The sequence below is a fragment of the Chroicocephalus ridibundus genome, chromosome 15, assembly GCF_963924245.1.
Source record: "Chroicocephalus ridibundus chromosome 15, bChrRid1.1, whole genome shotgun sequence".
Lineage (NCBI taxonomy): Eukaryota > Metazoa > Chordata > Aves > Charadriiformes > Laridae > Chroicocephalus > Chroicocephalus ridibundus.
In genome coordinates this window covers 4,036,390-4,063,867 of record NC_086298.1, presented here as the reverse complement: position 1 = coordinate 4,063,867, position 27,478 = coordinate 4,036,390, and the positions used below count along the sequence as shown (strand labels likewise).

The 27,478-nt window shown below is 47.2% G+C and overlaps 1 protein-coding gene across 1 annotated transcript in view; it reads right to left on the bottom strand.

Moving 5' to 3' along the window:
• PAPPA (pappalysin 1) overlaps positions 1-27,478 on the bottom strand; it is a 183,010-nt gene that overhangs the window by 31,250 nt on the left and 124,282 nt on the right. Inside the window, exons 11-17 of the mRNA XM_063353366.1 lie at positions 25,324-25,437; positions 24,779-24,914; positions 20,936-21,149; positions 11,239-11,407; positions 4,679-4,862; positions 1,842-2,052; positions 1,062-1,233 (exon numbers count right to left, since the gene is read on the bottom strand). Of these exons, the coding sequence (XP_063209436.1) occupies positions 1,062-1,233; positions 1,842-2,052; positions 4,679-4,862; positions 11,239-11,407; positions 20,936-21,149; positions 24,779-24,914; positions 25,324-25,437 (1,200 nt within the window). The remainder of the gene's footprint in view (positions 1-1,061; positions 1,234-1,841; positions 2,053-4,678; positions 4,863-11,238; positions 11,408-20,935; positions 21,150-24,778; positions 24,915-25,323; positions 25,438-27,478) is intronic.

Here is a 27,478-nt window from a genome sequence, read left to right as displayed (position 1 = left end):
CCCAGAGCTCCCACCCAAACTGCACCCACGCGTGCAACCTCTCATTTCACAAGGCTCATAACCTCACGTAAGTCTTTCCCAGGTGCCCTGATGCAAAACCCCAGGGCTCTGCGTGTCATCCCCGTGAAGAGGGCAGGCCAACCTGCCAGGGGATGAGGGCAGTGATTGGCTTTTAACCTCTGGAGCAGGCATCAGAGGTGTCTTTCACATCACTGGCCCCAGAGCAGGGGTGGTCCCTTTTTAATACGGCCTCAGAATCTGGCATGATATTAAAAAGCCTTTGACAGAGCAATCCCTGCTCTCTGCAGCGTGTGTAGTAGCAGCAGCTTCTACATCCCCACCTTCTCTTCCCAGGCAGCAGCAGCGCTTCTGGGAGAAGCTGCTTATCTCACAAACTATAATTACCTCTGGTGAGGACAACTAAGCATTTCAAACAAGTTACTGAAGGCCAGACCTTCCCGTATCAGTGAACACAGCTCCTAGGAAGTCAAAGGCAACACATTGATTTATGCCAGATGAGGATCTGACCCCTGATGCCAAATGACACCTTCACAGCCAGAAAAAGATGAAAGGTTAGAGACAGTTCACCTGAATAGTTGTAATCCCTAGAAAGTTAAATTACCATACGGCACACATACCTATAATGATAATGAGAAAAAGAACTGGGGAGAAAAGCAAGCTGAAATGAACAAACAGGACAAGTGCAGGTAACTCATATCCTACTTAATTTCATTCGTTACTCCTTATTTTCTAACTGGATCATAGAGCCACTGAGGCAGATCTCTCAGCCACTTATTGTCCGGAAACAGTAAGTTATTCACTGCTAGTCCTCTACAGGCAAGAGTTAATACCATTACTACTATCATAGAAATAATATTTCCAGGCTCTTTGCAGTAGTTTTCTCCTTATACTTTAATTATGTATTTCCCTTCTCCATTTCTCTGCCTCTGGTCTCAGAAGAGCTCAATGGCTCTCGGCCCTTCCAAGATCAGGGTCCTTAGGGAACATATGATAAAACCACGCTTGTATGGGCTGAGATAATTCAGTTAAGAGAGACTCACCGACTGATTGTCATCATCTTCGCACTTGATCCGGCATTCGCTGTTAAACTGGAAGCCGTTGGAGCACTGGTAGAGCCCGTGAAACTTGGAAGGCGGAGGGTCGCAGGTAACGGGCACACAAGCGCCCGGCAGCCACGTGCCGTCTTGCGTGCACTGGATCTTAAAGGCTCGCCTTTTTGTGCAGAAAAAAACAAGACCATTTAGTGAGCAGCTGAGTCAGCCAAGCGCCTCTAAAGCCTCTGAGCTCTGCTAGCAGGTTGCAGGGGATGGGTGTGCTTGAGCCTTTAACACTTGGGGAACAAGTCGTGAATCTGCGTCATGAGGTCTCTGAGCAAAAATAACGATTATTTGCAAAGCCAACATTGAGCTGCCCAGCCTAAACTCCTCTTTTCGCCTTGGACACATCTCCCAAAAACTCCACTTCCCAGGCTTGCGGGCTGTGGTTGGTTTGAAGTGGGTTTGTGCAGAGTCAGAAGTATACGATAGCACTAACCCTTTCCTGCAGAGTTTCAAAGGGGACTCCCCAGGCTGCATATCAAAGGGGTATTTCTAAGGTAAGGTCTGTTTTTTGAGCACTGGTTAGGATTTTCAAAGAAGCCTAAGTGAGCTAGGTGCCTAAATCCCCTTGAAACCCCACAACTATCTGCATGAAGGAGTTGCTCAGTGATTTTCCTTACAGCACATACAGTCTCTTATAAACAGCCCATCCCTTTCCCGAAAGCATCTTAACTCATGGCTTTCTAAATCATGCTGACTGCATGGCATTGCTCTTTCACGTACTTTCTTGCTTTTCTGGAAGATCCGGGGACATGGTAACCTGGTTTGCATTTATACTTGCAAAACGAGCCCACTTTGTGCTTATCTTCTCGGCAACGAGTAGTCTGGAGATCCGCATTAGGGACGATGGATGGTGCTCGACACATCAGCTCGCACAGGGCCTCCGGAAAGGACCACAGCCCGTCCTCCATGCAGGTCAAGTTGCTGTTGTTTCCTGAGAAGAACAGTGAGCAAAGTTAACAACATTCAGCAGGACTATTTTTTTCGACATGTCGTTACACCCATAATACATCAAAAGCCACCTCAGCTGGTTTGACAAATTCAACTGTGGATGTCCTATGCATTTTCTCTTTCTAGACGACGGCATTAAATCATTAAGGACTCTGTTTTCAGATGACAGGCAGACAGCGCTTATTTCAGGAAATGCTATAGCATAGGGGAAACCACACTGGGTTTGTAATCTTTTGTATTTCTCTTCCTTATTTTGTTCTTCTCTGAAAGGAAGCTTGCTTCATACATCAACCCCCTCCTCTCCAAAGTCATGGCATTAACAGAGGGTTTGGTGCCATTACATTCTTCATTCTGATTCTGTGTTATATCTCTTCCCTGAATCTGTCCTTTTTTTTTTTTTTTATTTTGAGCCTTTTGGAGCAGCATCTGTTAGTATTAGAGTCACTACTCCAACACAATGAGGAGCCATTCTCAGCTGGGGACTCTCAGTCCTTGGGGACTAGTGTGATAAATACGATTCATAATACTCATTAGAGACTCATTTTCCTTAGGAAGCTTTCTTGGGCAGCACCTCAAAGGTAAAAGGTACAATAGATCTATTTGCCTCTGCTATGACCTAGTTGACTTCAGAAGGTTAAGCTAAAAGTAGCCTAGTCTCAGTGTATTTTACATTCTTTGTTATTTTATACAGTATGTTGAAAAGGAATAAGCTTTTCCTAAGAAACAAAGCACAGCTATGAGCCACTAACCCTTCAAAAATCCCTAATACTCTATTGAAATCCCCAAGCATTGCTGCAGGAACTCTTCTCAACCCACAAGGCATATTTTCGATAGCAAGCCAACTTCAGAGTTATCCAAAATAATACTGACAAACTGCTAACCCCCGAGCGATGCCATCTCTCCAAGAGGGAAGGAAGAGAGCCGGGGCATGAGGCTGGAATTCAAAGAAGAAGAAAACAAAAGGCTCTGGAGGGCTCAGGAAGGTATGTGGAGGAGCCCTCCTGCCCTACCCACAAAGATAAGAGAAGCCGCATTAAATCAGCCCTGCCTTTCTCTCTCCCCTCCCCAACTGCAGATGATTGCAGAGGTATTTTGTGCAGAAGGGAGCTCTTTTCTAGAGCACCAGCATGCTCCTCTGCTCTGACTCATGCAGCAGCTCTGCAGACCAGCCGTGGTGATATCATACTCGCCACTGCAAAGTGATAAGCTGTGACATTACCAACAGTGGCTGTCATGACGTCAGTGATTGAATTAGCCATGAGTCATTCGAACGCCATCCTCCAGAAGCTTAGTGGCAACATCTATTAGTCATCGCCAATGGCTGTACACCAAACGGTGCCTTTACCTCACAGCTCCCAGAGTTTCTGGACAAAAGTGAGGTGATGCTACACCCCACTGCTGCCCCCCTGACCTGGGGGGGTTGGTCATCAACCCTCCAGCGACCCCCACCGGAGTCATCAGCTGAAGCTCATGCTGGTCATGCTGAATACTATCATTTCCACTGCCCCCTCAAAACAATTCCAGGCATTTTCGATGAAAAAACCACCTCTTGTTGAAGATGACCAACTGAGCATATGAACAGAAAAAGGGAATTCTTTGATCAAAATTTCCCCTTCGAGTAGTCTTAACTTTCACTGTGTGTTTGCTGCTTGTGGTTACCCTCCTAAGTCGGAGTTAAAAGAATGAAGCGATTTGGTTATAGATGAAGAAATCAACATATCCTTTCACTGAAATGAAGAATACTTCCCATGCCTCTTCTGGGGTTTGCAATGGATCCTGGCAGCCAAGATGATACCACACGTACAAAAAAAGCTTATACAGCATTTGTACCCGAGTTGACAACTGCAGTGAAGATTACTCCACTGCAAAACGACAAGTTAATTTGGCTCTAATGTTCCTTCAAATTAACAATGATACGTTTTCTTGTTTCTTGAGGACCAGATCAAAAAGGGTAATGTGCCAGTGAGCAGAAGAGCTGATGGTGCTGAGAAGATGATGGGGATGCTAGCAGAAAAGCAGCAGGGAAGAAGATGGGGGAGAAAAGGGAAGAAGGCAGCAGAGTGTGTTATTTTTAAGAGAAAAAAAAATTGTAGAGAGTCCCAAACAAGAAGAGGAGAGAAAGGTCAGAGGTAGAGCAAGATGAGTGAGGAAAAGGAAAGAGGTGATGAGTGAATTAGGAAAAACAGTGATGGGGGACTGTGCCACTGGGACATGGGACTTTTCAGTGTTCTGCTTTTCCAAATACCTGGAAGAGGCATAGAAGGGGGAACAGACACAGAAAACAGAGAAGGCATGGGAAAGAAGATGAGAGAGTTCAATTTGATTTATCCCCATGACTTTTCCATGTTTTGGTTGTATGGAAGCAATATTCACTGTCATTACTGCCTGGCCAGCCGTGATCGAGGAAAGGTCAAAGGAAGGTAATAGAGAGATGCAAAGGAACTTAACTTCTAATATAAATAAACCTTCCCATAGAGTCTCATAATTCTTCATACTTAAAATATCATGAATAATTCTAAAACAACAGCAACAGTACCATATATTGCTAGGAACAGTCTGTGTCAGCTGTGCGGCTATCCCCAGCTCACTGCACAGACACCCTCCGATACCTTTCAGAAGAGCCGGCGGTCGGCAAGTGAAGGAGCATTTCTTGCCAAAGGTGGTCCCCTCGCTGCAGTTGAAGGTGGCAGGGTAGACATGGTACTGGTCTGGGACACCGCAGTCCACGGGCTCGCAGGTCACCTGCTTGTTCCACTTCCCATCCGTGCAAGTCATGGTGATGCTGGACTCCGTCTGGAAAAAGACACACGCCTACAGCCACCACAGCCAGCAAGGGAGAGAGCAAAACCATTTCAAGCCTAGTAACAGTCATTATTCTGGCTCACAAGTTAAGCAAAACTAGGCCTGATCACTACCATCAAGATTTGGACACCAGCTACTAAAAACACCGAGGTCCCAACAAGAAACCAGGGGAGAGAACCAGGATGTATTTCTGTCACCTCTGGGCTGAGACACCAAAGTGCTTCAATATAAAGAGTGGAGCACTACAAATAATCTGAACTCTTGTCTGCATCGCCTCCCGAGACACGCCGCATGCCTGCTGCTCTGCCCTGTGCTCCCGAAGGAGCGCGCCAGCCTGAGCTGTCTGAGGCTGACAGCAATCCCTGATCCCTGTCACCTATGCAGTGACACAGCCACTCCAAGGGATCCCCATGTACTTCTGAGCAGTCGAACTCACTCTTGGGTTTGAAGTAAAAGCCAACTTGACATAAACCCGTTTGGGACTCCCATCCGAGGCTCTCCCAAGCGGCGACAGTCACCTGTGGACTGGGGCACCAAAGGAGATGGCCTGGGCCATGTCAACATTGTGTTCAGATCCTGACAGCTGCTGGTACGGCTTCTGCCATCAGAGTGCCCCGAGGCTCCAAATGAAACCGGGGCCCTGCTGCCCTGGCACCGGGGACACGCTCGCTGGAGAGACAGACTTTTCCCTGGAGGAGTTTGCAATGGACAGACCCAAGAGCATCCTCCCATACGCGCACTTGGCACTTGAGCGGTCGAGTACAGAGTCAGTGCCTGTGCTCTGATTTCCCTGATGTCACTCTACTGTCATAGCTACGCCGAAGATACACTTCCATGGATTTGAGGAATAATCCAAACAATGCAGCAGACTGAAATCCTGAATTGCTAGGGAGAGAGAAAAAAAAACAGGGGAGGTAAAGCAGTCATCCATCCAAAGCTAAGATGAAGAATTTACTGGGTGACTGAAGGACAAACACGTTGGCAAAGAGCACAGAACAAACAACACATCCACTTTCCAATTAAAAAGGGAATATGATTAAAAACTAGGAGCGAAGAATCTGAAAGTAGGACTCTTCATACCAGAATAAAGAGAGGGACAGAGGAAAAAGAAATGTGAGAAACCCAAACACGAGAAGGGGAAGACACCAGCGAGGAATCTGACCAAGCCGTACAGCAGCACTCTGCTGCCTCCAGGGAATATTTTATTCAGGGCTGGTACGCTCCCAGGAGATTTGCACCGCCGACCATTGATCTGGGTTTATAAAAGGAAGGGGGAATTTTTCTAGCACACATCAAAGGGACCTGGATTCCCTTTTTGCAAAAACACCCTAATGGTTTCAACAGAAGTTCAGACCTGTCTCCCTTTGATATATGGTTGCATTCAGAATGGAAAAAGCAGTCCCAGAGCTGAGAAACTGGACACTTCCCAAGTGGGCACAAAACCCCTTTCTAGACCGTGGAGTTTATTTAAACAGGGAGCACTGCTGATGGAAAAAAATGTCTTTTCTACAAATTTACAGTGGCACATTCTGAGATTCTCGGAGCGCTCAGGTGAAGTGACACTCTGTGTTCTCATTCCCAATCATTGTGCTCCCCAGTGGCTATTAATTCTGCCTTTGTTGCTTATCAGATTATCTGCTCCATTAAAAAGTATATACTGTATATTCTGTAGACAGTTGATGACTTGAAGATGCCTGTGCATCCAGGAAGTTGCGGTGTGATGGCCACAGGAGAAGGGATGATACAGAATATTGCCGTGTCTTCGCAGCGCGCACACACAGCAGCATCACCAACACACTTGCTGGGCTGCTCCAGCATTCAGCAAAGACTTCATTTCCCTTAACAGACGCTATCACCAGATAACACTCCGGCACCATGGCTGCTGGGCACCTGCACGGCAGGAGGTTAAAACATAAACCCAAGCTACTGATGTCAGGGGCTATCCAAACGTTATGGAAAAGACGTGGGTCTTGCACCATATCTTGCTGGATCCACGCTGAGCCCAGGGAAGCTCTATCAGTGATAGGAGATTCAACTCAAAGAATTCAATTAGTGTTGGTGTGATCTAGTTTCGGAATGAATGATTGCTCCTACTGGCTGATACTGACTGCTGAGACACAGTATGGTGCACAAGGGAGTTTCTCTAACGATGGCGTTGCGCATCAGATGTAGCTCTACATAAACAAAGAGTGCAAATTCAGAATCCAGAATATAAAACAAAAATTAAAACAGAAGTAATATATCTGCATGACAATCACACCTTAGAGAAAATGGGCAAGAATGTTTTGCCCAAGCTAACGCTGAGGGTATTTCAGCTGCAGCCATGGTCTTTGTTAGCAGAAAGCTGCAGGACACCACAGCCTGCTGGAAACACAACATGCCCGGGGCACCCCTCCTTGGAAAGGACCCCCCGTTAGAGCCATACTCCCACTGCACTTCATTTCTGCCCCTGTTCTAGACCTCGACGTGAAAAAAATAATTAGTCTCTCCACGTTTTCATCTCTGGGTTTTTCCCCATGGTACTTTCCCAACAAAACCACTGACCAAATCTGGAAGAGTCACCTCCTTCCAGGCCCGTATGGCTTCTCCTCTTCCTGACACACTGGCGAGCCCGTTCCCAGGCAGAGAAGCCGTGCCCATGTGGGTAAGACCCTGGCTTCTCAGCTTTTTCCGGTAATTTGTTCCACACTTTGTACGATGGAAGCTGAGGTTTTCAAGGTCAGACATAATAATGGCACATTTTAAAGCATGTCTATCATGTCATCACTTCAAGCAATAGGAGCACATGCGTTTCTGCAGCAGAACAGAACAGAGAACATTCCCCGCAACGGAGACAAAGACCAGTGGCTCTGATTGAAAGCACAGAGGACAACCCTACCACGGAAATTATTGCAGATGGCACCCACCAGCTTTCAGCTTCTCCCTCTTGCGATGTCCCACCCGAGGGTGGGATCACTGCGGTGCCCAGGGGCAGGACCCCAGAGCAGGAGCTCGGCTCTCCCCAGCGCCACGCCGCACCCTGGGGGGGGGGGGGGGTTTCCAATCGCCTCAGCCTGAGCAGAGCCGCCTTCGGACCTGGCACTGGGTCTGTGTGGCAGCATCTGCGCCTGCCTGTGCAGCTCTCCCACCCGAAGCCCGAGCAGGCACGTGCCGGTTTCGCCTGTCTGATCTGACAAGGTCACCCAGCTCACAGCAGTCCACACGAAGCACTCGGCTTTCTCATCTGCTTTATTAGCTGTCACTTTGGGCACTTTGCGCTGCTTTGACTGGCATCACAGCAACCGCTTCCCTTCACGTCCTGCCTTCCAAAAGAGGCTTACGCAAGGAGGGAGGGCGGGCGAGGAGGAGAAAAGAAGAGGGGGGAAAAAAGGGCCTCCAAAGATACAGTGTGCAATACAGTGAAGAGGATGCAAACTTAAACAAATCTGGTGCCAGAAAGATTTGTTTCTTGGGACTTTTAACAGCTTGGGAGAATTCATGTCTCCTTCCTGCTGCCCAAGATCCCAGCCGGTTCCTTCTTCAAGCGATGCTTCACGTGTGAAGTTTCCTCTCCTTAAAAATGAACAGCTGTGCCCTCCCCTCTAAGTATTCTTCCACTTCTGCCCACTACTGTGTCTCTAATTGAACCCACATGAGCCGCGCTTTCTTTTCCTGGCATGATTGATGATGCCTTTGCACAACATTAGGGAGCTGCTGGGTTTTAAATAACACCTCTTGACCAGAGCAGCAGTGGTGGTAGCTTCAAGGAGAGATGACAACAAGTAAGTGAATGAGCGGGGCTTTCAGTGAAGGACAAGGGGGAGGAGAGCTGTGAAAGACAAAGGGGGGAAAGGGGGAGAAGAGAAGAAAGAGCGATGGAGTTGTCGGGGGGGTGGGAAGAAATCGGAGGAAAATGAAACCATCCCGAGATCTTCTTTGTGAGAAAGATACATGAAGGATTTTGCTCCATCGCTCCACAAACCCTTTTTTGTTGTTGTTGCGGAGTCCCTAAATGAGGACGAGAGAGAGCCCAAGAGTCTGTAAACAGCTCAGCTTTTTTCTGTTTTTATTTTCAAACAGCAAACAGTTTCTACTGCATGTAGTGCTGATGGTTTTAGGATTTGGTGATTTTATGGAGTTTTAACAGAATTTGGGAATGGGAGCTTCTCAGAGAGCAGAGATGAATGAATGTTTTGCCCTAAGACTGATTAAAATGGTGGCTTCAGAAGACACAGAGGCCAGAAAGTGCAGAAACTCTTACGAAGATTTTCAAAGGCCCCTTAGATGTAAAAGATTGATTTGAAATGTGACTTGTGCCCCCACATCTCTGAGGTGCTTTTGAAAATTTTGCTTTTAATTCTCTGTTCACCCTTTTTTTCTGCCTTTCAGTGAAATGCAGAAGACAAATGCGGTTCAGATGCTAAACCAGGGTGTCTTCACGGGTCTGTCTATCATCTTCATCAGCATGCAGTGCCCATGGGCCACCCATGTTCAGTCTGCTCTTTGAGACATTGCACCTCTCCTCAGGCTTCTTCCTACCCAAGAGTGTGAAACATCAGCACCTTCAAAGCTACTTTCCTTCCTCCTCTTCCTCATGCAGCCCTCCCCACTCTCAGTGAAATGAGAAAAAAATAACTCTAGACCCTAAAATCAGTTAATCAAGCAAAATATCCAACTAAACTACAAGAGTGAAGCACGCAGTTTTGTGCAAGGTTCCTCAATCACGGCAGAAAGTCCCTCTGACCATAGATAACAACCCACATGCCCTATCTCATCTCCACATGCTTGCGATCACAAGGGGAGATGAAGCTGGGAGGCAACTGTGGAAGGCGCACAACGCAATTCAATACAACACAATACAAGGAATCCAAACCATGGATTCCAGACTTTCTCGGATAATTCATTTCTTGCCTACATGTTCCACAAGATGTGTCTTGCAGCACTTGACATAAAGAAATAAAACAAGACGATAGTGACAGAAACTGTCCGTTCCTTTTCAACAGATGTCCAAAGCACACGAATAAACTCTTAAAGCATCTGTTTAATGTGCTTCGCTGAATGTGAATATCTTTAAGATGCTCCAGTCCTTCCCTGACTTGAACAGCGAACGCACAGCACTGAGCAAAACAAAGCCATTTGCCTCAGGGTTTTTATCAGTGGAAAAAAGACGATGAAGTGCAATAGTAGACCAGGGGGAGAGGAAGCGTGTTGTAATAGGCAGTGAATCACGTTAGCTAAGGGTGCTAAAATCCTCCGCTCCTGTCATGTGAGTCTGATCAAGGCTCTGAAACCAAACTTCTCACAGCAAAACCATATACAGTTGGCTGAGGCTCCCCAAAAGGTACTTCTCGCGTTTAAATAACACAGCGCTGGTGAAACATGTTTAGGCTGTTTTATTTGGTTTGGGATTCCTGTGTGCTCAATGTACAGATCCCTTCCAACTATTTCCTGGTTCAGCCATTCAGGCTCGTTTGCGAACTTGTTTTCTGTTCTGTAAAAATGCTCAGCTGGAGCTGGGGTTCTGGTGCTGATGCCAATTAGGATGGAAGAGGCCCAGCTCGCGGGGTCCTGTATTTGTTTTGTAATTGAGTTGAAAGGGCTGACTCATTCCCCTCCGCTCCGTCTCCCCGCTCCGCAAGCCGATGAAGAACACAGTATTTCCCAAACCCAGGCAGGCCGTGAGCACCGCTACTGCCCCCCGGCCCTCCCCAGCCCCACGTGTGTGTGCTGCCCCCAAAACCAGCGAGAAGGTGCTGATGGGGGAAACCACCCCCATGTTGCGCTCACGGGATCGGGCAGCATCAGAGCTGAGAGCACAAACTGGGGTGCCTGCCCTGCACCCTGCTCCCCGTGGGATGCCAAGGTCGGGCCATGCCGCACACACACCTTGTCCACCTCCCCTGGCACAGAGGACCCGCGTTTTTTTTAACGTTTAAAGAAATGGATAGTCTTCCTCAATACCCCACTGACCGGACTGAAACACTGCAAAGGAGTTAAGACATCGTTAGCCTCAACCCGAGGAATAAAAATGAGATTATTTTGCCCAGAAACTGGTTGTGCAAAAAACCAAACACCCCACCCCCGAAAAACCAACCCAAGAAACACTGTTTGGCTGACTAGAGCCACTGAGATCAGAGAAGGCCTGAACGCATATTTAAATCTTTTGGGTTGAACCTTTCTAAATTTGGGGAACACCTGAGATTTGCTCTCTGTCAGTACCTCTTCCTGCAGAGTCAGATGGCTCCTATTCTGATAAGAAGTACTTGGACAAGGCCTTGTCCCAAGGCTGGGCTGAGATTTTGGGGTTTAGGCTGGCTTATTTCTCAATTTCTCCACATCTGTTTGCTCAGCCCTGTCTTGTGGGTCATACAAAACCAGCAGAACAAACCTGGGTCTTGCTGAGTTCATCGTCTCGCTGGACTTGCAAGATGTAGCCTGTCTTGCAGCTCACGTTGCACTGGGCACCGTTGAACCACCCGCCACCGGTGCAGTTCAGCAGCGCATTCTCGATCTCCAGCTTTTGGCAGTCGGTGGCTTCACAGGAGTAGTGGACGCAGCTAGGTAGGAGACAAGAAGTGGTATTTTTATTCAATTCATTTAATTCATTCCACAAAAGCAAGCGTGTCTGACTGACAAACTCATCACCTGTCAGGCAGCAGGTACACAGACTGCATACTGAGCCTGACTCGGCAAAGGGCTCCTCACCAACAAGCACACCCTCCAGCTATGTCTTCTGAAGGACAGGGAGAGTCGTAAAGGTGACAGCAATGAAAGCAAATTACAGGTCTTGTGGCAAAAGGGAAAAGCCAAACAATTCCGCAAAATTACTTTCTGTTCTGCAATATTGAACTGCACTGTGGCCTTCCTACTCCTGTACCAACATCCATCCACCCACCCACCCATCCACCCACGCATCCATCCACCCATCCATCCATCCATCCATCCATCCATCCATCCATCCATCCGTCCCTCCCTCGAGAGCACTCTCCCTCCAAGAGCAGTCCTTACGCCCCATCCAATTTTAAATCTCTGCTGAATCGAGGAGTGCCTGATATTGCTAGTGATAAGTGTGCATGTGCGTACGTGTGAGAAGGAGTTTCTGTGATAGTCACTCTTATCTTTGAGAAACTCGATTTAAATCAACACATTCATTTTATTCCACTTCACGAGGAACACCAAACATCAGCTGTGTAGCTGTGTTGATAAGCTCTTATCAAGCTCAGCAGCACACTGTCATTTCAGATCTCTCCGGTTGCTGTCCTGACATCCATAAAATGTTTCCCCAGATAGAAACTGTCTGCTCTCCCTACTGTAAATTATTGTAACAGTTAGCACAACTTGTAAAAAGAGGGCTTTGTTTTGTGTTTGAACACATAGAGACCTCTGGTCGACACAAAATCTTTCACCATCTCTGATGACCTGAGTCAAACATTATAGCACGTGCTCAAATGTGAGTATGGGGCAGGCCCTCAGCTATAGGGCAATGCAAATGCTGAGACTCTTAAAGCACGAAGGTAGATTTAGACTAGATTTAAGGAAGAAACTTTTTACAATGAGAGTGGTGAGACCCTGGCCCAGGTTGCCCAGAGAGGTGGGAGATGCCCCATCCCTGGAAACATTCCAGGTCAGGTTGGACGGGGCTCTGAGCAACCTGATCAAGTTGGAGATGTCCGTGCCTGGGGCAGGGGGATTGGACTAGATGGCCTTTAAAGGTCCCTTCCCACCCAAACTATTCTATGATTCTATGTGCAAAGACGTTTTGCTGAATTAGAGACAAAATTTCTGGGGTTAAGGATTCCTGCAAGGTGATACGCCTCTGCTGAAAATTAAGACTAATTTAAATAAGGGAAAACCTTGACTTATTTCACCATCTATGTGGGTAGGGAAGAACCTGAAACACAGAAAGTTACAGAAGGAAGGGAAAGCAATGCATCAATACACGTATTTTGAAATAGATTACAAGCAAGCTATTCCCGTCTCCTAGAAAAAGGGTTCACAGCCACCCAAACAGCATCCACCTTAGTAAGCACAGGACTTAGCGTGTACCTGGTGTTTTGCTGTGTTCAAAGCATTGTGCAGACATTATCTAATTAATTTTCATGACACCCCTGTGAGACACCTGGGCCGGTATTGTTATCCCCATGTTACTGATAGAGAAGCACATCTGCACATGTCTCTACTGAGCTCTAGATCAGATTAAGCGACAGTATTATGTACCTCCACAACTCATTTCTCTGTCCCAGACTGCGCTATATGGGAAGTGCCCGCTGCCTGTAATTTAAGGTTGCTTGTTCAGTGACGGCCCTTCCCTGGAGCACCACGAGCCATAAACAATTTCTACATTCAGAAAGATCTTATTTCCTCATTGTGCACAAAGTATTGCCGCTGACGGGACTGAGGAAGGAGAATTCCACCTCTCTGTTGGCCAACTCCGTACCCTTGTACGCAACAAACAGCGCCCTGTCTGTTGGCACCACAACGTCGACGCTCATTACTTCTGCAGAACGGATGATCCTCTGCCAGAGCTGACCTACACCGAGAGATCCTGCCTTCAGTAAGATCCCCCCACTCCCACACCAAGGGTTTCACACGTTTTCCAGTCACTGCAACTCAAAGCCTGACATACAAATATAAACGGCCATTGATTTCCCTTTGCGCTGCTCAGTAAGACTGTGGATGAGACAGTGGAAGAACAAGGGACAGTATATCCTAGTGCCCAGGTGGTCTTCTCTTGAGTAGAAATGAGGTGAGGAGAACAGCTATGTGCAATTGTCTTGTAAATGCCCAACATGAATCACCCAGGAGCGTGAACCACAGCCCACAGACGTACTGTGGCTCCCCGAGCGCAGCAGCACCTTACTGACCTCACGGCACTGCCGGCTGAGTAAGTCACCAACTAACATTAGCAAGAGTATCTGACCCGGGATGTTGAGTGAGAGTGTAAATGATGAATGATGTCTTTCCAAATCCTCCCTACGTGTCCCACTTACATGTACCCGTGAAGGCTAACCGTCACTTCGCCCCCCCCTCCGTTTTTCAGTCGGTGCGGCTGCGACACGAGTTCCTCCCGTGCCAGGACTCCAGGGACGAGGACGTTGACTCAGTGAGGAAAAAAGCGAGCACCACTGCCAAGCCATTCTCAGAAGTACGTGTTGAGAACCTTGACTGCCCATTGCAAAACTCCCGCAAAATCTGAAAACCGTTTCACTCCAAAGTTGGAAAAATAAAATAATAGCAGACCTACTTCATTTAACGGCTTACGTGAATCAATGTGTTACACATCAGCGCAGCACTGAATTCAGCCTAGAATGGCTTCAGAGGGAAGGATGAGCCCAAGAAAACCTTTGCAATTTGCACAAAGGGAAATCTGGAGGAACGTCACCGCAGTGGCATCGCTTGTCATTTCCATCAATGTAAAGGAAAAAAAGACTCTGGTTTCTTGAGTTCATATCAGGACACCAGATGAGCAAGCCTGGGCTTAAAAGTCCTGCAGAACTGAAACGCCACAGACAAAGGCATTAAGAAACACTTATTGTGATGTTCTTCTTTCTGTTTACAAGTCCCCTTGTGGTCTTCTTAAATGGCCAGGGAACATTTTTAGCCACCCCCTCCAGGCTCCAGATTATGCCTCGGTTAGCAGATCATCTGGGCAGCTCTCTCTGTCTGTAACTCTATATGAATGACTTCAGTGACAAACAATACAACCATTCACTTTTTGTAAAAAAACAACCACTGCCACCAAATGTTTCCAATTTAAATATTTCTGGTTCTCTAGCTACTGGTTCCAATTTGGTATCAGCTACTGTCAGCCGTAAATACCAATGAATTTTGAAGTCACGATCCTGAATTGAGTTCTGCAAATGCAGAATTAAGAAGGAGAAATTAATATCGCCAAGTAGGAAGTTTAGACAAAGAACCCATCACATCCATATTACAGAATTGTGGGTTACAGAAGCTCTTGAATGGGTACTGCCATTTAACAGTGGTTAATCATCACATGCTCCAGAAACTATGCATTCCTTGGGAAAGAAACAATATAGAGTATCTGAGAATGAAATCCTGGCATGGGACAGCTTATCCCATTTTCTTGCAATCAAAATAGGGTGACTTCATCAAAACTGCCTGTTTCAAATCATCCTTGGTCTATCCTAACTCCCCAAATGCACCTGGGAATTGCTTGCCAGAGTATGAGCCGGTCTCGAGAAAAGCTATTCAAGGGACCCAAGGACCATTCTAATGATTTATTGAGATAGATATATATATACAGAGATATATATATATATAAAAACAAACGAGCAAGTGTTGGTGCCTGGGATATTCCCTGACAGTGTTTATTTTACTAGGGCCACCTCAGGATTCACCTGTTCCTGTTCTTGCCCCATTAGTGTACGATTTCCTAAGGCGACATTTTCACACCAAGCCGAGTGCACGGGGCAGTGGATTTCTTGCACGCTTTCCACTGGCTGCGGCATGTTAAAAACATAGATTAGGGCAACCCGTTTCAATGATGTAAAAATCCCCAAGCTGAGCTCGCTTCACATGTAGGCTGAAGCTCTGAGCCAGTTTTCACTTCACTCAAATCCATTCTGCCCATCCCTAATCTAAATGAGCTCAGTCATTAGCCTCTAAATCTTTATTTCTCTGTGCCAATATTGGCCCCAATTCAGCAAGGCACTTAAATATGTGCTTAACTTCAAAAGCACGGTTAAGTCCCACTGATAGATTTGACTACAGGGGGATGTAAGCAAATAGCTAAGGGCTTTGCTAAATTGGGGTCTTAGTGACACAATCCTAGAAACATTTGTATTTTAACATGTTTATAGAGAATTACAACAATTAAGTGGAACTGTTCCTTCCTCACATAAAAACAATCCAGGACTTCCTCTTTCGAAAAGCTTACAGCAGCCAAACTTTCTTTTCCTAACCCTGGGGTCAAGCACTTTTCCAAGAACTCATCTTAACGCAGTGCCCTAATTATTTGTTTCCTTTGTGATAGCTCTGACACGTCTATAGGCAGAGGTGAGCCTAAAAGCTTGTGGTATGCACTTGTTATGAGAAGAGCCACAACATTTGGGATATGGGGTAGGGGAGAACTTTGAAGAGTGGGGCTGATGGTTGGACTCGATGATCCCAAGGGTCTTTTCCAACCTAAATGATTCTATGATTATCTATCGCATACAGGAAAAACTTCCCTTTCCACAGTTGAAGGCAGCCCGGGCTGCAGGTCTGAAGCACGCTTTGGTGGTGTTCCATGCCACCATACATACAACTCACACAGAGGTAACCTTCTGAGGGTGCTTCTAACAGATTTATCCTTACAGCGGGTTCGTCTTCTCCTCTGTAGAGACTCCCCTGTAGGCAAGAGCACATTCTCTCTCTCAAATCCAAACATATACGCACCATATTGAAAAGCAAAGGCTGCTAGCCACATTCCTTGTTGTAGAAATAAAAAAGTATGAACTGCAAAGGTGGCAATGAGTGTATCTTCTTCAGTCTTCAGCTAAAACACATTGGCCTCCTCCTACTAACAGAAAATCTCAAAGAACATCCACCCGAATCCTTGGCTCGATGGGGCCTGGTGGCCCTGTGCTGACTGTGCCACTGGAAGAAGGATCAAGCCCGTTTCTTTTAGGTGTTTGCCTTCAAGTCTGGTCCATGAGAGTGACCAAAGGAGTAGCATCACCTATGGTCCTTTCGGCCACCTCCCTACCACACTGTTGGGCGTGACTCGATAACGATCACAACAAAACCTTAATTCAAATGGATACGGTTGGGAGCGCGGATAAACCCGGAGTTCTACAGAAAACACTTGATCCAACCCCAGGTGAGCTGTGGGGGAAGGAGAGGCACGAGCCAGCATGTCCCCTCCGCTGCCCCCACCGCTGGCAGGGCAACATTGTCCCTGGGGACCGCTCTGCCTTCAGCCTGCCTGCCCCCCGCTGTGTGAGATACCCTTGCCTGGGGGGGTCCGTGTCGAACCCATGAAGCTCTGGCAGCCCCTTCGCCCGGCCAGCCTGAAGCGGGGCCGTGTGCCTGGGCGTCAGCACCCCCCGGGTCTCCCTGCCAGAGCCTGCCCAGGCAAACAAAGAAAACGCATCGCCTTCCACTTTAATAAAAGCCAAATGATGCCGTTTGCCAATTACCAAAATGGGGCGAAGGTTAAAAACCCACTGAATTATAACACATGTCACGGACCAAAGCTTCTATGATTAACAGTTCTGTGAGAAATTCATTAATTTCACCAGAAGCAAGCTGACAGAGATTGCGCTTAATGACAGAACGCAGGGCAGGGGAAAGGCAGCTGAATCAGGAAAGAGAAAGCTGCATTAAATCACACAAAAAAAGGGATGGGGAGACCCTTTTTTCCACCCCCTTTATAAAAAGGAAAAAAATAACCAGCGTTATAAAGGGTGGCCGCATTTGTTCTGCTGCAGAAGATTTATCTTCATCGTTTCTAGTTGGGGAAGCTGACAGGAGGAGAGAACAAGACAAAGAGAAGAGCTGGATGGGCTACGTCTCCCTGGGGCTTGCTCGGGGCAGCAAAGGGTGATGCTGGGAGGACGGCTCTCCCCAGAGCCTGGGGCGAGGACTGGCGGTGGCATCTTGGCCAGGCGTGGGGCTTGGTCTACAGTGCTGGTCCCCCCTGGCTGTCAAACCCCCAGATGTGCACACTTAGGGAGGAAGGTGAACCAAAAATCTCCCCTGCAGAAGCAATTTTGCAGCCCTAGCAGTGACTCTGTACCAAGACTTAACCAAACAAACCAAAGGAAAATCTTTTTGCTCCACCAACTAGAAAGCACAAGATGCTGCACGACGTGGGGCATGCGCACCAGAGAGCCGTGGGCAGCTCCAGGGGAGGGGAGGCTTATCTTCATTATAAACATGGAGTTAATGGAGGATAAGAAAGCTGGAAACTCCTGAAATCCACAATTCTGACAGCTGAATTGGGGTGCCTACCTGGGTTTTCACACCTCCCACCTGCAGTCTCCAGGAGAGCAGCAAACAGGACCAGGCAGGATGGAGGAGGGGACAGGTCTCGGGAACGCGGCAGGGAAATGCCACCAAGGGAAAGCAGCACTTCCCAAGGACTGCCTTGCCAGGGCTGGGAGACCCCCAGCTGATGTCTCCTACCCAGCGAAAAGGACAAAAACCTGCTTTCTGAGGAAGCGCTGTCAAAGGCAGCCCCAATGCACCAGGGCTTTCTCGCAGCTTGAGCGATTGCGGGCTGGGAAACGACACCTCTGCATCTGCGCACCCAATTTCCCCATCCACTCCACGAGGCTAAATAGGAAATAATAAAAATATAATAACTTGAGCTATAAAGTGCAAGAGAGAACTAACTGGGCCATTATAGCTGGTCTGAGGATGCAATGTGAAAATAAAGTGTGTCGTTTTTACAGCACATCTCCAGCAGTGAGGTAAACTTCTGCTGAAAACAAAAAAGAGCCTGTGGTCAGCTGCAGCAGAAAAAACAACAACTGGAAAAATACAACCGGAAAGTACAGAGTATTTTTTTTTTTTTCAAACCCTCTATAAATGTCTTCAGAAGGATGGAATGGATTTTCAAAAGAGCTAACAATGACTGAGGACAACTACCTATAAAGTTCAATGGGACTTTTTCTCTTCTGAAATATTAACTGTAATACATGTTTTAAGAAAGAAGAGTGAGCACATGTTTTATTTTCAGTTATTAAGTTGTCACTAACCCACGGGAGCGATCCATTCACCCTCAAAATAAAAGCTGTGTTAACTTTTAAGGGCCAATATATTTCTTTTCCCTCACATATTTAAAATCTGCACCCTTGCCTAGAAGTGCCTGTATCTGGCTGTAAATCCTCTCCAAACAAAATAATTCTCCTTAAAGAGAGAGAAATAATATCTCTTGTAGAGAGCAGCCAAAAGCAGGCAAAAATATCCATGTTTATCTAAGGAAAATGAAAGCGGTACAATTGATGCTTACATGTAGGAAGGAAAGTTCCTTTAAAAATGAAATAAAGATGTAAAAAATTATATTAGGCAAATGCAACCGGGGGAAAAGGGGAGAAGGGAAAGATGGGCAGCGTGGGACTGGTGCTAAAAGGGGGTCTGATGGGGAGATCATGAGCACAAGAGGCAGAAAACCCACACCCAGCTCCTGAAGTGGTTAAGAATAAATTTTAAAAATGCCTTTTTCTATGTTCTTCCTGGATTGGGTAAAATAACGAAGGAAAGAGATGGCAGGGGACAGCAAAGGCATCGCCCATTTCCTGGCTGCACAATTTAATGCACGACTTTCTCTACGTCTCGGATACCTGGACTGCTTAAGAGTTTCCTGTACAGAAGAAGAAAGCCTATGCGGTCACCCAAAATGATCCCACCACGAGGCAAACTGGGAGATTTGCCACTATGGCACTGTCATCAATGGAAAAAATCCCACTGATTTCAATTGGCTTTGGACCAGGGCTTTATTTCAGAGTGTTTCTGGTTCCTTGACTGACATGGGAAACTGTATGATCAATCCGGCGTTGTAACCTGCAAGACCTAAAACGTTACTTTGAAGGAGCGGGGCTCTGACGGAAGTTTTTGAGAGCAAGGGGCTGAGATGGTTCAGTGCATCATGAAAAGAAAACAATGCAAAAAAAAAAAAAAAAAGCCCTCAAGAAGAAAAAGAAGAGGCAAACGGCGGGTGATTCTTCTTCAAGAGATTTCTAAAGGTTACTTTGCTGGGCTGCAGAGGCTCACTGAAGCTTTGCCTAAGGGGAATGCATTTTTTATTAAGGAAATAACTTTCTAAACACAGAGCACTTCTAATTTCATAAGTGAACAAATGGTTCAATTCCTACTGAAAACTTGAGAGGGAGGAATGTGGTCTTGCGTCTCAGCCCTCCCGAGCTCCCTGTTGCTTCTCACCATCTCCTTCCAGTGGGTCTTTCTCGCTCTTTTTCTGTCCCGCTTCTGCATTGGGATTTGGCCAAACTTCCCCAACTAAACTTCTCATCTGAAACTTGATCCCGCTGTCTTTGGGCCTCCGCATTTATACAACCTATTGCACAGAATGATCAGACTCCTTGAATCTAGGTCAGAACACACTGACTGGATTGATTTAGCTATAGATATACTCCTCTTTTTTTTTTTCTTTTTTTTTTTTTAAATTTTATTTTCCCTTCCCTCTCCCCCTTCTCACCCTCCCGCCTTTCCTGGAATAAAAGCAGGTCCTAAAAACAAGCCAGAACATTATCAAAAAACCTGACAGCTTGCTTAGGAGGCTGAGCAGGGGTTTGCTGGGATATGCAACTTGTTTTACTATTGCTGCCGCTATGGTATGACGACTGCTCACAACTTTGAATTCACAAAAGAAAGAAAAAAATGATTCTTTCAGGGGTTTTGCTAAATTCTCCCCTCTTCTTTTCACTGCCTCGCTGAAAGGATCCATGAAGCTGCTGCACCAGAGGCCACGAAAGGTCACAATCTCTGTGGGATGCTGTAAAGCAGAGACTGAGAGGGGTTGGTGGTGATCTATTGATGTGTCTGTAATAACAACAAGAATAAAACGGTAGCCATAAACCTTTCATCCTGGGGGGTCCCACAGAGCTTTTCAGAACGTGGGCCAGATCCAGAGAGGTACTGAGGGCCTTTACCCAGCCACAAAAGCACCACGAAAGCTGGTGGCCCAGCACCCGCCACATGGGGCCAAGCACCTCGCAGGATCCGTCCCCGCCGGGGCACAAGCATCACTTTGTCTCTGCGCGCCCGCTTCCGTGGGAGGTCCCTGTAGCACTTTAGCAGCACAAAGCGGTTTAGATTGAAGCCGGTGCGTGAGCGGCGAAAACGATGCCATACTGGGGAATGTATGGAGAGTTAACTGGCCCCAATTCCAAGCGTGGAATAAAGGAGGGAGGAGAAAGGAAGAGGAAATAATTCACTAACAGTATCCCATGCAGGTTAAATGTCCCATCCATCCTGATCAATGAGAACACTGCTGGTTTTTTACCAGTGACACAAAAGGGTCAGCAGGGTTCAGCCGCGGTGCCCCTCCTGCCTCCTCCCGGCCCCCGGCGCGGGGGCGGTGGGTGGCGAGGCTGAAGGAAGCAGGCTGACAGGCTCACCTCTGCTCCGCCGGGCTGTAGGTCTGTCCTCGCTGGCAGCTGCTGATGGTGATGGGGTCGAAGTTGTGGAAGGAACGCAGGGCCACCCCGGAGATGGCCACAAACTGGGAGCTGAAGCTAATGAGGACAGCCTGGGTGTGATAAAAAGGGTGACTGAGGTCATGGATGACGGGGATAATCAGGGGATTGTTCCTGCAGCTCAGGACGTGGACACCTGCCAGAGGAGAGACAAGATCAGAGGAAGGGTCAGACTTAACACAATCGCTTCCCCGAGCCGTGGGCACTTCAGAAGCATTTCACCCATAGGAACGGCCCTATAGAGCTGAAAAGTTATGGTAAGCTGCCTGGAGGGGCTTCCCAAATCACTCCGGAGAGCTTAGCAGAGAAGTATATCCCTCCAGACAGCTGAAGAAAGGCTGCCATTCTCTCGGCGAGCGCGGCAGGCTCTCAGAGCAGTTTCTTTAGACCACAGCTACGTTCCTATTGTGCTCTGGTAAATCAGGAGCAACCATCAGGGAGGAAGCGGAGTCGCGCTATTGTAAAACCGGTCTGAGAGGACAGTTGGAGCCTTTATACAGCGCATCAAATGGTGCCGGCGGGCTGGGTGGCTTTGTGCACCACGGGCACTGCACCGCTGGCTTGTTTGTAGCTGTGCATGTCATTAGCACTCAGCGTAAAACTTTTTTTTGCATGAGCTTTACACTACATGTGCCCAGTTTTGATTTTTTTAGGGGGGATGGTTTTCAGCCTTAAGGTATCTAGCTCTTTGCTAAAAAAGGCAAAGGTGGTCCTGAAGAGAGAAACGAGGGTGATGGATCCACTGAGGATTTCAAAGGTGATCTCATATGAGAAGAAAATAATTGCATCTTGGGAAAATAAAAGTGTCTCAAGAGGTCGAGGTGCACAGAAGCAGCGGAGAGGTGACAAGGAGACTTCTTAATCCCTATTCTTCATCAGAGAAGGTGCTCAGTGATAGCTGGGAAGAAATTCCCACCTTCAAGTAGAGGCAACCTGAATTCAAACGGGCCAAATCCATCTCAGTGGTAACTCAAAGGACAGACAGCTGTCGGCTGGCCTCAAAATTCATTAATTGAGATTCCCGGCCTGACGGCTGCCTGCGAAGCCCTGCCTCTGCGGCTCCGTGGCATCGCTCCGAGGATCAGCTTGGCTCCAGCTCCATTCGCTTCACTGGAGCTCCCCCAGCAACGGCTTTGGCCCAGGCCCTTTGGCTACCCTGATACACTTACGGATTTGAAAATAAAATAAATTCTATTTGCATGTTTAACTGGCTTAGGGATTTCTTTTTTTTTTTTTTTTCCTTCCAGTTCAGGTTTCTTGACTCAAAAGGGAAGGAATAAAAAAGTTTTCATTTTTCTCCTTAGAAAGTGATTTCCTGTGAATTAAGACTGACTTCTGACCACTCTCTTTAAACATCTATCTCCCACCCTCTACTTTAAAAAAAATCTTCCTGTAATAAAAAAAAAAATAAAAAATAAAAAAGCAAACCCCTTTTTGTTTTGGTCTTTACCTGACCCTGAAATAACCTCCCTGTCTACTTGCCTCCCACAGGTCTTTTGATATCAGCTCCTTGTGGAACGATGCACGTTTCTCACTTACAAACAGGTGCAGTTAATACTCAAAATCCCGGGTTCCCAAATTCCTTGGAAGTTTCTGCCTTCTCTGATGGAAAGCCAAGAAAGACCTTATGGTATGAGGCTGTTTATTCACTTCAATTTCATTCCTCGCACTCAGGTGGTGTCCACAACAAACCAGACCCTCAGAGCTGTGCTGCGCTTGCTGGTGATTTCTGACCCAGACAAGGTAAACGGGGGCTGAACAGGTCAGGTTCATTTAACTAACCTGCCTTCATTAGCCAAAAATCACTCAAGATAGTACCGGCGCCCATGGCAGGGGAGTTAGGGCTGTCTCCACACCCCTGTTTCTGTAGCTCTGTATCCACCGATCCAACGCTCAACAGCTCTTGCCACGGACCCAGCAGCTGAACCCCAGCACCTACAATGCTCTGAACGAACAGCGCTGAGCTGTTTGGCATCCCAACCCCTCCATCTCCGACCCGGACTCAGAAGAAGCTTCTCATTATCTTCTGGGAGTCCACATGGTAAAAACTTGCTCTGATCAAGGTGGAAAACCACACTTCTGGACAGACTGCATTTTGCTCATGGGAGTGTCTTTAGCACACTGAGGAGTGATCAAGCTTTAAATTATTGCGACCTCCTTTTGGACGTGCTTTTAGTTTGCCACTGACTTCTGCTTAAGGCTGTCTGACCGTCTGCAGCCAATCCTGCACCCGGTGCACGCCAAAGTCTGCACCTCAGCTGCAGTTTCCAGCTTGCCACGGTGCTAATTCAAACACATCAAATACGATATCCAGGAAAAGGACTTAATGCCGCACCCAGAACTCAGACAAAACAGTGGCTGGGAGCTCTGCCTGAGGGAGGACTGCTGGTAGCCCACCTACACCTCTCCTCTGCTCCAGGCCAGCCTCTTCTGAAAAGGTCAGAGGGGCTTTTCCATGATGAAGGCAGCATTTCAGCTGTGAAGATCTCCAGGCATCAGCCCGAGCCGTGCCAAACTCATGTTGCAACTTCATCGAGGATTTCAAAACCTAACCCTCAGTTTCCTCTTTGCTCCTCTTTCTTGTTCTCTTTCTCTCACAATCTGTCTGTCTGTCTCTATAAAATGCCGCATGAAGTATTTGTTGGCATGCCTGTGTCTCCATCATTTATTTCTCAGAGGGAAAGAGCTATGTGCCACTGTTTTGCGAAAGGAGGAGGCTAAGACTAATCCAGGGCTCTGGCAAACTGGGAGCGATCCTGACTCAACCTGCACAACTTACTAGGAATCTTGGTTTGTTCTCGGACGACAGACTCCACACATATTTTCTTTCTTTTCCTTCACACCCCACCAAACGATATATTACCCTGGACAGTCATCCAGCACCTGTCACTTGCGTGTGTCCCTTCTCCTCCTCAGCACTAGCAGGAAGTTCATTTGAGTTTCAGCTTGTCAAAATTGCAAAGTTATGGTAAAACAGAAACCCCAGGGAAGGGGGCTACGTTTCCTCAAAAACTGCTCTTGGGACGACATGGCCAGCTTTCTTCCTAGTGGGAAAAAGGGCAGGGGACAGCTGGAAAGGGATTATGCAAGTCCTACCCTGACACGGAGTTGGGAGCTAGGGTGAGCTCCTTGGTCCTGGAGCTTAAATGCAGCCAGAATCGATTCACCAGACACAATTTTCCCAGGTTCAGGAACCTGTGCCCAGGGTAGAAACAGAAACGGTCTCTCCTGGCACTTCTGCACAAGTAGTAGGGCCACAGCCTCCGTCAGGCACATCTGCTCGACGCCATGCAAGCAGCCTGCGAGGGCCCTGGTGTCAGACCTTCACCAAATCTGAAATACTTTGCATGAAAAATTTTAGCCATTCAATAGCTGAGGAAGCCTCCCTGCAAGCAGAGCGAGAGTTCTGCCCAACTACGCCTTGCGAAGTCCCTCTCTCCCTGCTACCGGCAGCTCATCCATATCACTGTCAACGTCTCTGCAGGGAGGTGCTGTGCGCGAAGCACTGAAATAGTGCTTATTTTAATGACTAAAGAGGAACTAATCATTTCTGAACACATCGCGAACAGGTATGGAGAAATGTCCGTACACAACGATCCATCATTTTCAACAAACTCTAGTGAAACTCGAGTCTTGGAGGATTAAGCAAGCGCTTTTTTGCGTCTGATCCTGGAAAAACTGAGCAGTATTGGTCAGTTTGTGAATGGGGGTAATCAACAGATTAAGCAAGCAGTAGAGAGGGAATATAATAAAATACAGTCTTACCAAGATCATGACTTTGCTCTTTGGTGTCAAACAGCTGCACACCGATGGTCTCCTGCTTCTGATCGAGGTAATAGGTCCCGTCAGTGACCAAGTGAACCAGGACTGCCGCAGCTACCATCGGCTGGGAAAAATAAGCCTGGGAAAACAAAAGCCCCACAAGGGCTAAGGTGGAGAACTGTGGTGGGCTTTAAAAAAACCCCAAGAGTCAGTCCGGGACTTTTAAAATAACAATTCCCATCCCGGGTCACACAGAAGTCTTCTCTTCCAATCTCTCCTACACAAACTAGATAAACTCGGGTCAAACAGCCCTGCAGCTGGAGGCTGTAACCTCTCAGAAATTCAATAGCCTGGTCACAGGAGGGGACTTCACCACGGACTCTCCAGACAGTGCTCAGAGGCTTTGTTTTGCTATTTTGCACCAAACGTGCTTCAAAGAAAGGAGCAGCTTGGCCCGGGGAAGGCTGTCCCACGATATTGTGCCTGTTGGAGAAACTTTGTACAGGCAGGCAGAGAGGAGGCTTCTGAATGACACGTGTACTTCCTACCTTCAGCCAGAAAACGGTCTGTGTCATGTGGGAGTACTGGAAGTTGGCGGTGCAGGGATACCAGGCATACTGAGAGACGCCATCGTTCAAGTCAATCACCTTAGTTCGACACATCTGTGGGAGAAAAAACACCAAAACAGGCGGAGATGACAGTAAGGAAGGACGATGACTGTTTAAAGTGGGGAAAAAAGTCCAGCTGCACTGCTAGAATAAAATAATGCACAACAATGACGTTTCTAAATACCATGAGATTATTCAAAAGTTAAGTTTCCACCTCAAAAAGAGAAGTTGAAACATGAAAAGGAGCTAAAGGCTCACAGCAGCTGGCCGGTAGCCAACAGCTTCTTCTTCATTTGGTACGTGGTCTTTGCCAGCATTCAGAACAACTTTGCTCCCACCCAAATGGACCGTGACTCTTCCCACCGGAGCCAGAGTGACGATCACTTCTGAGCGTCCCAACCCACGGCACAGCCGGCCTGCAGATGCTCTGCACACTACCCAGGCAATGGCCTATTTAAACCTGCACGTTACTGTAACCCCGGGGAAGCCACAGATGGCCATGTAAACTTGGAAGCAAGGGTAGCCAGGAAGGGCCTGTCTCTACAACCCAATTTAAGCAAACTAGTTTTCTTGTTTGGTTAACTAGTTTCTGTAAGCGGAATCACCTTCTTCCTACACCTACAGCACTTTCCGTGGCAGGTAGCAGTGGAATCACAAGCAAATTGCTCTTTTCAATAAAGAACAAGTAGACGAATTCCAAGTGCTGGCATGGATGAAAAGCTCAAAGAAGAAAATGCCTGAATTTAATGCAGTGCCATCAGTAGTTAAAATGTGAAAACGAAGCTGCAAGAAACGGTAGGATTTACCCTGAAACCACACTGCTCAGTGGAGCTGCTTCAAAAAATAAACATGTGGGACCATAGCCTTCATTCCCCCAACGAACAGGAGAAAGGAACCGCCCACCATGCAAACGGCTACAACGGCATTAGAAGGATGCTTCCAGCTGAGGCTCTTGGGGCATCCGAAGGTACCTGTTAAGATTTGCAACACTTTGATGTGTTGCGACTCAGTGACTGTCATTACCAGAGTCATGGGGACAGAGGGAATGCCTTGTGGTCACACAGTGTAGCGGCAATGGGAGCTACGGGTGTAACCCAAGAGGCCAAACCACCTCCAGCAGTTGCACTAGCCACAGGAGAGCCTAGGACAGCCACAGACCGCCTGCGCCAGGTGCTAACTGCAGCCCTCTGCTCCTGGGGACAGCATTAGACTCCGTTCCAAGACCAGAGCCTGGACTGAGCAATCAGGTGGTGTCGGTAAAGCTGTTCCCGTAAGCAGTTTCCCCGCTTATTAAAACAAAAAGAAAACCCTGAAGCGAAACAAGAGAATTAACAGAGATGTTTTTAACCATTCAAAATCCTATGCCCACTTGGTAATTCTGCACGGAACTGCCCTCTGGGTCTCGGCAGACAAAGTCTGGGCAATGCAAAGAGAGCCCGGGATGCCTGGGAAGGCGAAACCAGATTGGCTAAAAGTGAGGTAATCACCTCTATAATCTGAGTCCCTCAAGATCCAGCACAGAGGAATCCATGGGCAAAACATAAATCAGCTTTAATGGGCTGGAAGAAGATTTTTAGTTTATTTATTTTTTAAAACAACTGGGACCAAGCTTCATTGAGGCTAGCCAGTGGATAGTGTTACATTTTACAGCAGAGCAAGGCTTTACATAAACTATCTTTGGCATTTGAAATCCAGGCCAGCAATTCGACATGTACCATTTCGCAATTCTCCCTTCTTGCATTTTCAGCAGCCTGTCTTTTGTTGGGAGCATGGTTTTTATTTTAATACCTCTCCAGCTAGGGAATTCATCTCACCCACATCTGCAATTTATATGGTCAGAGAGCTCTTTGACATGAACAAAGGTCTCATTACTTTTATAAGATTTTGTTCTTATTCTTGTATCTCCTCCTGCTCTGTTGGTCCAAAAGGGTGGCTGAAAGAAACAAAAGGACTGACGTTCGGTGCATTTTAAGTGCCACTTAATGGATGAGTGAAAACCTGTATTAAGAAATCACCCAGACCTTCACCAAAAGTTTGAATCAAACCCAAAATAAACCCCTGCTGAGGCGGGCTGGAAATCTCTGATAACTTTTAA